The sequence below is a fragment of the Anoplopoma fimbria genome, chromosome 6 (genome assembly GCF_027596085.1).
Source record: "Anoplopoma fimbria isolate UVic2021 breed Golden Eagle Sablefish chromosome 6, Afim_UVic_2022, whole genome shotgun sequence".
In the NCBI taxonomy this organism is placed as follows: Eukaryota; Metazoa; Chordata; class Actinopteri; order Perciformes; family Anoplopomatidae; genus Anoplopoma; species Anoplopoma fimbria.
In genome coordinates, this window is record NC_072454.1 from 8,156,186 (window position 1) to 8,170,094 (window position 13,909).

At 38.3% G+C, this 13,909-nt stretch overlaps 1 protein-coding gene across 1 annotated transcript in view; it reads right to left on the reverse strand.

Annotated features, from left to right (window-relative positions):
* arid5b (AT-rich interaction domain 5B) overlaps positions 1–13,909 on the reverse strand; it is a 71,024-nt gene that overhangs the window by 33,204 nt on the left and 23,911 nt on the right. The window contains exon 4 of the mRNA XM_054599973.1: positions 5,435–5,665. Coding sequence (XP_054455948.1) covers positions 5,435–5,665 — 231 coding nt within the window. The remainder of the gene's footprint in view (positions 1–5,434; positions 5,666–13,909) is intronic.

Below are 13,909 nucleotides of genomic sequence, written 5' to 3' on the forward strand. Positions count from 1 at the left end.
TATTATAATTTTCTTGAATTCTTTCAGCTTTAAGTAGTGACTGCAGTCTCCCTCTGATGCTGCACGCACATCCTCTGCATATCAGAGGGTAGAAAGTATGTGGCCTGAGTGACAAAACCCAGGGTAAATAAAGATCTCACTATGTTATTATCCTGTAACTGAACCAGACACTGAGACACTTCTGCATTTTAAATAACAGGTCCAGACTTCTGAAAAGAGTCTCACCTAAAGCCAGATGCTTATTTATCCCTTTGCGCTGTTTGCTATAAATAGATTAGCAGCAATTCAAAGCGATATGTGTCGAGCTAGTATGTTACTAATGAAATAATAGGGATGATCAGGAAGCGTGAGCCTCATTCAGCCGAAGAGTCGTTCTAATGTTGCTGATGCCAATAGAGGAAAGTGCTTTCAGTTAAAATAGCACTGTGGCATCAATCCAGCCTGTGCATACCATGAATATTAGAGCGATAAATAAGACACATCCTGCTCACAGTGTGGTAATGCTGCTCACATAGCATGGCATGTTAAGTTATACTGTATGCTGTGTAAGAGCAGCCTATAGCGGATTTTTTTATTTTGTGTAAAACCATAATTTTACAGATGTTTAAGAGGATCACAATGTACTAAACAAGAGGCTTTTCACCAGATGTTTAGTTTGTTGTTATAAAGAGTCCATGTCCTGATTATGAAATGTGACTGTAGAGCTATAGTGTGTGCTCTTTTCTCCTCTAAATTTCTCCTCTATGGCCTCTGTATACCATCGACATATGGACAATGAAAAATTCATGGGCTGGTGGTTAACACAAATCTGCAGAGGAGATGGGAAAACACGAGCTTAGCAAGCAGTTTGCCTATTACATTAACAGACGGGGCTGTCATGGGACGATACCGGCCTATGCATATTACATCTAATCTGATTTCATGTTTAAAGAGCGAGCGAGAAAGTGGTTCAAGTTGTGGAAACAATGACATCATACTGTAGGTTCATCTGGTGACCCAACCCAATCAGGCTAGCAGGACTGCCTGTTTTTTAAAGATATTATCTCACAGTACAAGTTTCGAATTTTAGCGTGTTTACTGGTTTTCAGATTTTCCTTTTCCCCCCTTTTACTCCAGTGAAGTATATTTCAGTATCAGTTTCTGTTTGAGGACGAGTGACTGAACAGGAAATCTTTTTTTTCCCCCTGTCAAACACGGATGCAACTAACTCAAACATGCAGAAAACACCCTCGTAAATGCACACAGAGAAGCCACAGATGTACCAAACTAGCACACGTGCAACACATTACAAAAATAGAATAGTATAATTCTGTTTGTGATCAGTGCATCTGGACAATGTTAATATATTGAAGCCATGACTTTTTACCCCTCCTACCCTCGGGGATTACAAAAAAAGGATTCCAAAGGATTGCACTGAATATGTTTCTTTTTAATAAAAAAATCAAACCATCACAGAGTGAGAGATATTTCAAACAAAACACACTGAGCTGAGCAGGAAATATATAGTTTCTGTGCCAAGGAAGAGACCTGGGGAATATAGGACAAATGAAAAATAGCAAGAGAAAGAGAGGAAGAGGGGGGGGCGCTCCACTCCACTGCTTTGCCTCAAACTTGATTGCCTCACTAACTTTCAAAATACTGTTGTTTTAGGCAATGTGCACATAAGGAGGGTTAGGTTTCTGGAGAAGTGGGGGAGGGGAAGGTCAGCAGTTTGGGAGAATAACTTCAGCATTAGAGAATATGGGAAATATGTTGGTCATAATATTTTCCTGAACAGACGCCTAAATGAGTAGCTGTTTTTTAAATATATCATATATACCGCACCTCTAGGTTGAGCTGAAACATGTTTATGTTATCGCTTTTTAGTATCCATGCCAGAAGAATGTGAGTAATACTCGACAGAACCATTCAGGCTAATAACAAAACCTTGAACCTCGTCATCTGTCATTCAGCGCGGCAAAGGCCTGGCCCACTCAAACTATTTCTGTATCTTCTCACAGCAGAGGAGCCTCAGTAGTGCCAATATTATTACAGTACTGTACAATATGTAAGACCTTTATCCTTAGGTTTATATAAGAGCTTGTTTTTCATTCTGTATGTCACTCTGCCTACTATAAGCACTGTGTGAAAAGTGAGGTCTCCTGTACAACTAACATTTCCTCTTGTGCGATTGTAAGCAGTGGTAATATTCCTCCTGGCGAGAAATGATATTGGGGACACAGAGTAGCATGGGTATAATCAATCCACGCTGGCAGAGAATGGCGCGATAATTATAAACAAAAACTGTGTCATTCCCCGTGAGGGCAGCAGCTGCAGGGGTGACAGGGGATGCTGAACATGAATATGGATCACAGGACTTAAGATCTGGTAACTGACGCAACTGCAGTTTTTGCTCGAGCTGGTTCAAAAGCACAGCGGCGACGTGGACGAAAAAACACATGAATATAGATCGAGTTGGATAAAACACAGACTCAGACAACTGTCACTGTCATACGAGTGACGACCTTACATCATCCAGTAAAGTGAGAACAAACACGGAAGATATCAAAGTCATTATGTACACAGGAGCCGGAGCATGTTGATGTTTCACTGCTCACCTCCAAAAAAAATACATCCTAGCAGGCGCACACGGCACACGCTTGAATAAAGATATGCTGCTGTTTATATAATAAATCTGTACGTGATTATGCTGTTTGTACACCTACTGCAGTGCTGTGTTGAAACCAGAACCAGACTATCAAAAATAGACCAGCAGGCTTTCATCTGATGGCTACATTTCACACAATACTGTACCAACAGGCTTGCTGAATTTTTGCCACAGCACTTCTTTTTTTATTTTCTTCTCTCCCTGAGCCTTTTCTACCCCCTGAGGTAGCCTGACACACTTTTATGAATTAGCCTAGACAAGACGGACGGCTATTAGAGCTGCCACAGCAGATTTGACTGAATTCAAAAGGTCAGAATTAGCATCGAAAGAAGCCCAGAAGAAAGTCCTAAAATTGTTCCCCAGATCAATTTTAACTTTTTAATATTTCACAGCCGCACAGTATTACTTCTTATGTGTCCACAGTGCTGGTATTTATCCTAATAAAGGTGGATTTAATATGGCGTTTATAGCTGCGTTTTTTTCATATGCAGCCTGTAAATGGCAGGAGAACTTTGCTCAGTGGTTGTGTATGTTTCTAAGCACATATGTGCAAACATTCATGTGTGTGTTTGTGAATATAAGAAAGACACCCTTGAGGGTCTTAGTTCACTTGGCAGAGTGATGGAAATTACTTACCTCTGCTGTTTTTTAAACAAATCACCTAGCAGCAATTCAAGCGGAAATAAAAGCCTGCTCCAAACCTAGTAAACCTTTATGTGAATAACATTAGAAATCTGGTTGCCCTAGTCAAAAAAATAAAAGAACTCCCTTGGGTTCTGAAAATAAACCTTTAGCTTAAATGTGGCTCACAGAGGAATGGCATTATTCAGCCAAGTGAATGAGCAATAGCAGCCACAGGATGTTAGCGTTACTATTCATAACTTATTTTCCAATGCCTTAAAACAGTTTTCCCTTCTGGTCTCACCTCTGCTGCGCTCTTAAAATGCAATTACCTACTGGCAAATTTACAGGAAAAGAAAAAACAATGACTTTTGACCAGAGGAGCCGTTACTGTGAATGTCAAATTGATGCTGCACAAGAGCCCGCTGAGCTCCACTGTGCTACTGAGCAGAGGAAATATAAAGAGAGATGAATCACATTACTGCTTTGTTTTAGCCCAGCTCGGGGTTAATAAAATGTGTGGATTTATGAGCGGTGGGGAAAGCCCAGTGAAAGGCAAATAGACATGTTCGAGCACTTCAAAATTCCTCACTGGAACCACAAAATGTTTTTCATAGGTGTGACTGGTGAGGGCGTTCGAATGGCGGTCACTTGTGTTTCGAAAAACTTAAAGACCCCTCTGGGAATAATGAGAAAGAACATATTGAGAGCAAATGATGATCAGTCATATTATAATCTGTAATTTAGTCTGAATTAACTAAAACAAACGAGTGTTGTTCAAAAGCTTGTTCAGTGTAGATGGCTTTCATTCATTGTGTCAATAAAAGACTAAAAAGGACAAATAAAAGAGTTATAAGGAACAAAGCAGTGACAAGTGAAATCAGACCACAGCACATAAATTTATGATATAAACATAAATCCAAATTACAGTGAAGGAAAATTAAGCATGAACGTCCTCATAGCCAAAAATAAACAACAAATATAGTAATACCAATTTCTGTTTTTCACTCTTTTGTCTTTGTTACATTCATTTGATTTCCAAGGCAAACCAAGTGACATAATATGGTATTATTAAAGCCTCCTGAGTCGAAGGTTGTTTTGTAGCTGTCTCTCCAAATCTGGTGATTTTGTTTAGAAAAAGTAAGGATCAAGTGTCCTTTTATGAAATAGGAAATTGTTTTAACTTCTTTAGCTAAATACACCATATAAAAGAATACACCGCCGATTTAGCTTTGCACTCCTATAACACTGACTCACAACAGACAAAAAAAAGGATAAAAATTCATACAGCAAAACCACATATGGTCTTTTTTATACGCCTACATTACCAACAAAGCAAGCTGACCACAAACAGCTCTGTTGGATATTAATGTTTGTTATTTTAGTAGTGGCTAATGTAGCCTCAATACGCTAGCTGCAGGCAGCTCACCTCTTTCTAATTCAGCACTCCCCAGGTTTTTTTCCCCTTTTCAAACTTGTAGTCCATGTTGTACACATAACTAATGCTGACTCAAATGACTTCACCTGAGGCAATTTATATTATTTCAAACAACTCTTTCTTGTGCCACAAAAGGATTATACAATTTTCTTCTCATGTGCCGTGGTTCTCCCTAAGACCTGTGAACAGACTGTGATGTGTAACATGATATGGGGGCTCATTGCATTGACAGAAAACTGTAAACAGGGCTGTTTCTCTCAGCTCATGAAATTCAGTTTTATCATGTACATGTTTCTCACAGGACAGCAACTGTACTGTATTTGGCTTTGAAACTCGAATGGTAGTTTTCATTTTGACAGTCAGCCACTACACAAACTAGAATTCCAAACTGGCTCAAGTACATTTTCTGTTGTCAAATTGCTTGGCCCAAGAAGAGCAAACACTGTCCATTTTTCCACAAAAAGCAGACTTCCACAAATGGTCATGGTAACCAAAAATGACATAATTGAAACTCTGAGATGAACCGTACTGTGAGAATGAGTTTTAAGTGCGTGCTTACGTCCAGAGCTCAGGACATGAGTAGTTCGATTTTTCATGGGCTCAATGTTCAACACTCCAAACGCCATAAACTGCCACTGTAATGGCTGTTGGCATTGCAGATGAGTTAATATGATAACTATCGAAAGGCTACAATAAAATAAAAAAAAATCGGCAACTGCCAAACTCACCAAACTCGTCACAGATGCTCTCGTTCTGCAGCAGGGCCGGATGTTCAAAGGTGTCCCGGCAGTACAGGATCCTCGTGCTGCCACCCAACGCAGCGATGCCACCCAGCGCTAGCACCGTGTGGTCTATGAGCAGAGAGGACGGCTGCTCTCTGAGCCGCGCCAACACCGAGCGGAATCGGCAATACTGGGGGTAACTGAGCACCAAAACCTTCCGTCCATCCTCCTCCTGGCCTGAAAAACACACAGAAAACAGACATGAACGTTAAATAAAGGAAATATTTGCATGGGAAATAGAGAGAATTTTGTTTCCCAAGTGCTCCTTTAAGATTTGTAGAGAATGGCAGCATTTAATTTTACATGACACATTCACTCCACTATTTCTCCTCAGATTTTATTACTTTATTTTTCTCTCATAGATAATTTTTTGGCTACTATTATATTCTGACACATTTACTGCCAGTGTGCTGTGAATATTATCCCTTTTACTTCCCACTATTGGCCTTTAAATGCAAGGTTGATTGTAATGTTTGAGATTTTAAGACTTAGTGTTATTTTGTACCGTCACTTTTGCTTAGTACCACATAAATCTCAAGAGGGTAAATATGAAACAATTTCATTTTAAAAATCCAACAACGGGGAAACTTTTTATGTACACATTGTTGTGAGAGATGCCAAAAACATTGATTTTATTTTCGTGAATTTTCAATAATTCCTTGGAAGATTTCTCTACGTGTTTCAGGAAAATCATCACATTCAGGAAGAAACATGCTCTAAAAAAAGTTTCACACACTTTCCTCATGGTAATAATACATTTCATTAAAACTGACATAACACCCTTTCATGTGAACAGTACAAATAGTTAGTGTTGTCGGGCTGCATGTTTGAAATGCATGACAACAGCTCTAGATCCTTGATATTCTGATTGGCAAGTTTGAAGTAATAATAACAGCTTTAAGATTTATGGCCTCTAGTGTAATAATAATAATAATAATAATAATAATAATAATAATCTGGCACAGTTGGATGATAACAAGACTCACAGTTTTAATCAGGTGGTAGGGAAACCTCCCATTACTTTACCACCACATTGGGTGTGTTGTTTCTGATGTGGGTGTGTTATTTATATTTCATTGACAGTATAGTTTGATTGAGGCATTATCTTCTGTGACTGACAACTAACTGGCAAAGAAAACCTCTGGACAGGAAGTACAGGCTGAGCTGACATCATGCACTCCCATAAAAAACAGGAAGAAATGCAGATAGACCAATCAAAGTGTTAATATTAAACCGACACTAAAACCTTCCAAATACATTTACAGGACTGGATGATAAACTAAGTGCTCTGTAATGTTTGTTTTTTTAACCAGCTGTGACAGTGACGCTTGTATTATTTTCACTTGGCTAGTTTGTTTGTGTCTTCATGGGAAAATCTTGAAGACATTGACTATATCATGAAATATCAAGACCATCTTTAGTTTGTATATTAACCATATCTGTTCATGTCATTTACTTTTGCATAATAATTGCTTCTATCACAAATACAGAACCAGCAGACTATAAATGATAATGAATGTATTCTCTTCATTTAGCTTATATCTCTTCTCAGTGTTGTCTATATGTGGATGTTCTACAAATAACAGAGTAAGTTGTTAAGGCCAAAAAAATGACATTAATTAACTTTAACAGAACATCTCCTAACACCCACGCGCAGTAACAAAAACATAATAATCTATAACTGACTTCATGCTCAATTATTATGTTTTATCCAGCAGGAGATGAAACTGGTTTAATAAGACATTTAAGGAGAGTAAATACTTTAATGAGACAATCTAAAAGTTTGGAAGAGACATTTCCCATTTTTTAAAGATGATAATGGACCGAGTGCTTCCCTCGTGTTACTTTTCATGAGCTCTATGTTGAACTAAATCTCATTATTCCTGTCAGCCTATAATGTTTAACACTCTGGCCATTAAACAGGATTAAATCTTACTCACCATAAACACAAAAGGGAAATGACATGACATGTAGCATAATACACAAAGAGATATTTCATACAATACAATATATAGCACTGCAATGTATGCATATTTTCATAATCAATTAATCTGTCAATTAGTTTCTCGTTAAATTAATTAGTTGCTCAGTTCATAAAATATCAGGAAATAGAAAACATGTAACATTCTACAAAGTTCTGTTGTTTTGTCAGACCAACAGTCCAAAACAACAAAATATTCACTTTAATATCATAGAAGACTAAAAAAACTTCAGATTTTGACATTTGGGAAGCTGATATCACTGACTTTTAAAAAAACATTACTCACATGGTTAAGGAATTATTTTAAAAGCACTGTTTCTGATTAATTTTTCTGTTGATTTACATATTTAATAATTGACTAATTGTTTTCCTCTTATATAATACCATACATGAATATAAGGTGTATTTATATGACAAAATACAATATGGTAAAATAGTTTCTCTGGTCCAACGCTCTCATAGGTGTGTTGTTTACGGTGATTATATGATAATAAAATGACACATAACCTCTGCAGATTTGATACAACACAATACAGTATTGCACAATGACTGGAAATGTGCCAAATCATGATAGATAGACAAATTATGCATGTTCATTGTTCCCTAAAGCTCCAGTCACTGTCACATTGTGTAGACCGGTTTGCTTTCAGAGACTGTTGTTTGAAAGTAGAGTGCTAATATTTTTCTAGCTCACGAAGCCGACTACACGGTTCAAACGGTTGATGAAGCAGAGTCAGGCAGTTTGAAACACAATTTCTACATGAATTATTCACTGTCCTGTCTGCTTTTACAAAGCCCTTGGCTTGACATTCATGGGAATTTCTGCTGGTAAGTTAATATTTCAGGGGTGGCTAACTAGCAAGCTTTTCACCTTGACACTCTGAAGTCAAAACAGGCATACAAAAAAAAAAATGCATTTTTCCCCTCTTTGGTGTTATTGTATCGAGCTGGAGGCTAAAATGTGCCGAAGAAAACAGGGCAGGAAGGACGCCATTCATACTAACAGCAGCTGTATTCCCGACAATCAGCGTAATTAGTTCCACTATACTCCAATATGACGACCACTTCAAAAGAAATTATTAAAACCATTCATCCAACACGCACACAGTCACACACAGAGAGCCTATATGTGGAGGTGGATGACACTAAGCGCACAGCTGTATAAACACACATATTCCAGCATACATGCATATCACCCTGCAGGCACACACACACATTCATCAAAGATTGTGTGAGTTGTTGTCGTATGCAATTACAGCTCAGAGGTAGAGCAAGCCTTGTTTCAAAATGTCAGGGATTTTATTGTAAGCGGTCACCGTCAGACCTGCTCTTTCTAGCCGAGGAACCTCGCGAGCATTTCACTTGATTAGATTCAATTTGGAGAGAGAGCCGCCGGGCATTAATAACAGTACAAAGGCGTCAAGTATGCATGTCGGTGTGTGTGTGTGTGTGTGTGTGCGTTAGTGCGTGTGATGTACATTGAGTATATATACATATATATACACCCCAAAATCCCTTTGTTCTCACAGCCCGACCTTTCAAAATAAAGGGCGACTTATCATTACCTGAGGTTTCTAATTGGTCGGGGCTGTGGCTGCACCAATAGAGACCTGGTAGACACTGAGAACATTATGCAATTTGTTTCTCTCTCTCTCTCTCTCTCAGGATCTATTTTCTCTGTCTGTGTCTGTCAGACCTCTCACTGCAGCGTGTTGATCAAACAGCTGTGGTGTGGCCGATTATTTTCAGAACACACTGTAAAGCTCCTGACCTCATAAACTACAATAGTGTCAGGGTCAGAACTGCTCTGCAGGACAGCTGACGTTATAACCACTCAGTCCGTGCAGCACTCAATACATTCTAATACAATAAACAACAAACAGTAAACTGATAAAAGTATACTGAAAGTAAAGTACAATATTAAGTACTAAACCGTACATTAGATGCTCTGTACAAGCATTAAAGTAGCACTTATTTAATTTAATAATGTTTTCTGTATAAAAGCAAGGCTATATCTTTTCAAAAAGCTTTCTCTCTCTTTGATTAGACAGACAGAGATCTCAAAAGACCTTGATCTGCTTTGTAATATCTTGTTGTTATTGCTTCTTCTATTGTTGCTGTTGTTACTGTGTCTTCAACTAGCTTCTACTACTCTACGGCTCCAGCAAAATACTGTAGATTGCAGCTCTTCCATAATACGCCAATTTTAAAAATCAATTCTGAAATGCACTGATCGAATGAAACAGAAGCAGGAGGGATATTAGCATAACTCTAGTCCTATTTAGTAGTCTGGCAGCAGAACTTTGTTCAAGCTGTAGACCCTCCAAGGATGACGGAGTTACTCAAATAAAAAGTGCATTACAATAACGTAACCAGGATGTGACAAAGGCATGAATGAGTTTCACTGTGTCTAGAGATGACAGGATGTGCGGCTGATCTTACTAAAATTCCCAAGATTAAAGAAGCATGACTGAAACAGTTTTGTAATATGCAAATAAAAATGCGAGCAAGAGTCCTATTTTTTTCACATTTTCAGAGACAGGCATTACATGACTAGAGTAAAAATCCAGAAATAATGGAACTGCTCGTGCAACGGGTCAGGACCAATGACTGTGTGTTGCTACTGGAGATTTAATCCATTCAACCCCTGATGTCAGGACGACAGTTATATGAAAGGGACTGTTTGCTAAACTCATCTGTGGCCTGGAATACCTTGAAAATCCCATCAGTTAGTAACATAGAGGTTTTACACGGCCACACTTTCTTTATTCATAGAAACATACCAGCGCTTTTGACCAAATGTGGCATTGAAGGAACTACAGTGAATCAATACAGTATGTTACTGATGTGGCTTTGTAGGATTGTGCTTTGTTATGAAGCACGACCCAGGGGATAAGACAGATGCCACACAAATGAAAGGGAAACAAACTCAAAGAAATCTATATCTGTTGATTTTCTTTACAAAAACAAAAGCATACAAACATCTGTCACTCAGGTGCAGCAATATTCTTCCTCCAGCACCTCTTTTAATCCAAAACTTTACAAGCAGAGATGGAGAGCAAAGCACTAACCAAGAACAAAATGAGTCATTACACAGCAGAGTTTTTGTTTTTATACTTTTCACACATCTTTGAAGATGTGTGAAAAAAAATTGTACAGCAGAAAAAAAGGTCAAAGACAATACTGCTAGATTTGATTGTATTGATTTACTGGCTTCCAGGCAGCCGTTGTTTCTATTCACAAGATTCAAAAATCGACTTGCAAAGACTTAAATGTTGCTAATAATACATTTAGTAATACATCACAGAGAATAAATGCTATGTTTTTTTTTTGCAACATCAGTGACTGCTTCCTGTCTTTCTAATTCTCATGAATTAGATGCTTTCAGCAGCCAACTGTCCTCTTTTCTTGGAAACCTTGATCACGTCATCGTATTTCAAAATCACACAAATCAATCACTCACAAAAGCATTTCAATGAAACCAGGTTTCAAGTCTTTGCAAAGTGATTTTCTTGTTGCGCTAGCATGAAATGAAACAAGTGCTGAAACAACTAGCTGAATGAAAGGCTTTTTTGAGGACTATTTAGGTGACTTATTGAGCAGAAATTACACTTATAAACATCATGTCAAATGGGTAGGATTTGCTGCTTTTCTTGAAATTGAATGTCCTCAATTGAATATCCAGACAAAGCAGGCAAATTGACTCAAAATTGATGGAGTCAATGAAACAATTGTTCAATTGATCGTAAAAATAATAAACACAATAGCCCTGAATAAAACAATAATGAGGATAATACACTTAAATACATGTGGTGTAGATGTCAAGTCCAGGGGACTTAAATAATGTGCTAAAACTCGCAAAAGTGAAAATATAGTCCTTTTAAAAACACAAATATTGGACTACACTGCTGCAATTCACAGCAGACTGGTAAAGTCATTAGCTACAGCAGCTGCCATGAGACACTCTGCACAGTAAAATACAGATCTCAATCTACTCCAACATAGTAAAATTAAAATGGAGTAATATATGCCCACAATATTTGGCTGATAAAGATGACAAAATTATATTTAACGACGCAGGATGGATTTGATATTTTCGAGGGAAATATTCCAGCTCTCGCTTTAAAGAAAAACACTTAAGTACTGCAGACACACTGTATGTGAGGGAGACAGGAGTATACGCTCTGGCACTGTATTATACCAGAGAGAATTAAAGGATATGTTGTGTAATTACTCCGATGGAAAAAATTATTCTCTTCCATAACAAGCATGATAAATTACTCATCATAATCAGAATTTCAGAAATGTGCATAGGACATGAAACTCATTAGTTGCGGTTGAAGCAGCTGCTCTGCTGGATGAATAGCTATTGCAATGTCAGATGAAACATCATTGATATCATTGAATTCCAATCCAGAAAAATAAAAAAGGGCAATCCACTGCTGAATCTCTGAGATCCTCTGCTTTCATTGGAGAATTTCTACAGCAGCTTAGCAAATTGGGACTAAGAAGTAGTCGTGATATGAGGGCTGCTGACAGTTAAAAGCAGAACTGTGCTGGCTAATTAAAAAAAACAGAAATGTGACTCACATAAACTGTGTCATTTACATTCAACCAAGCTTAAACATATTCAAACTGCCCACAAGCTCTGACAAGATCTTTCAGGCAAGTATGCTCATTTCTCTTGTCACAGACGAGCAGGAGAAAGCTGAAAACCATTATTCTCATGCTCGCTGTCACCCGCTGTAGTCCTTAAATCACTCACTCGGCTAAAATTTGCTGTTGTCAACATTTCCACATTATCTGCTCGGCCAAGGCATTTACTGGATCCCCCTGCAGCTTTTGTGGGGTTGGCAAGAAATGGCAAGGCATGTTACCCAGAGCCAATAATGTCACTTTCATGTTTTTTGGGGGTTTTTTTTAACTCCAAAGCAAAGTTAAAAGCTTTATTAAAAAAAATAAAAAAGCATGAAGTAACACATTGGGGAAGAAAAGAGGGAGACGATAAAAGTGGGAAGCGTTGAGAGGAGAAGGTTCTCGTTTGGTATTCTCACTCCGTTCTGCAGACTCTCTGCTCTGTATTGATCTCTGAGGTTGCCCTGTTTCCATTTAGCCCATTCTCATAATATATAACACATCTCTGATTCATCCGCATTCTCTCTCTTTCTCACTTGTCAATGAGGGGACGTGACACTGAGAGGGGTCCATATAAGCAGCAGCAGGCGCCCGATCTGGCTATTGGTTTCATGTTATTGAAACCTGACCAAATAAAGAGGGAACAGCATCTGTCAGTGACACCGAATGGAAATGATGCGGGGTGGGGGGATGAGGGCGCCATACTTGTGGTTCCAACGAAGAGAGAAATTAAATTAAACAATGAAACAAATTCATTGAATTTGCATGATTCATCGCTTGTCCAATCTGTGAATGACTACTACATGTTGGATGAAACAAAATGTGCTGGAACATTTCGCTAATTGCAAGCTAGTCTGTGCTGTAAACACAATCCCATTAATCATGCGGAGGACGCGGCATCAATAAATCGCTGTATTGGTGTAAGACAAAGCAGAGCGATCACACAGTGTGTCACGAACACTCAGCCTATTTTTGCTCAGAGGGAGAAGAATTGGAATAATATTTCAGACGTGTTTAACGGATCTGTATTGAATAAAATACTGGGTTTTGCAAATGACTCAGTGGCTGTCCGTCATCAACATCACATCAGTCACAGCTGACAGACTAGCCTTTCCCCTGCTCATAGCTGCAAACTGTGCTCTCAGACACAAACAGACATTATCTACACAACACACAGCTCTTTATGGAGGAATGTCTTTAATATATCTTTTGAGGATCAAATGGGGTGATGTGGCTGAAATAAATATCATGATAGTATCATCATTTGTGTGAAATACCCCCACTAAAGTCTTTCTTATTATTATGCTTTTTCCTTTATTGATATATCATCATGATCAAGCTGCACTAATCGATGTCTATACACTATATTAACAATGGATTAAATGGATTATCAGCCGACTGCATCAGCTTTATGGATTGTTTCAGCATTTTTCAGCTCATTGTTTTGGTTTTACAGTCCACAACTTCACTGTTTGGTTCACTTTCTTGACTCTCATGAGCCCCGTTTTCAGCAAAACAGTCCTAAAAATCCACTATGCACCACCTGCTCTGCACCATGTAGCAGACGGAACCAGTTAACAACTAGCTGGTTAGCAGCTTAAGAGAGTTTTTCTCAGGTGTTGATGTTGACCAAACCAGAGCAAAAAGAGTAGTGAATATTGAAATTACATTTACCAGGTGGCCAGAAAACACGTCACAAAAGGAATGCTATTGCTGCTACATGACTGAATGTGTAAAGATGGAAATGTTTGCTAACACATGGTTTCAATATATTCCACTGATAAGCTCTCAGGGTGGAAATAAAA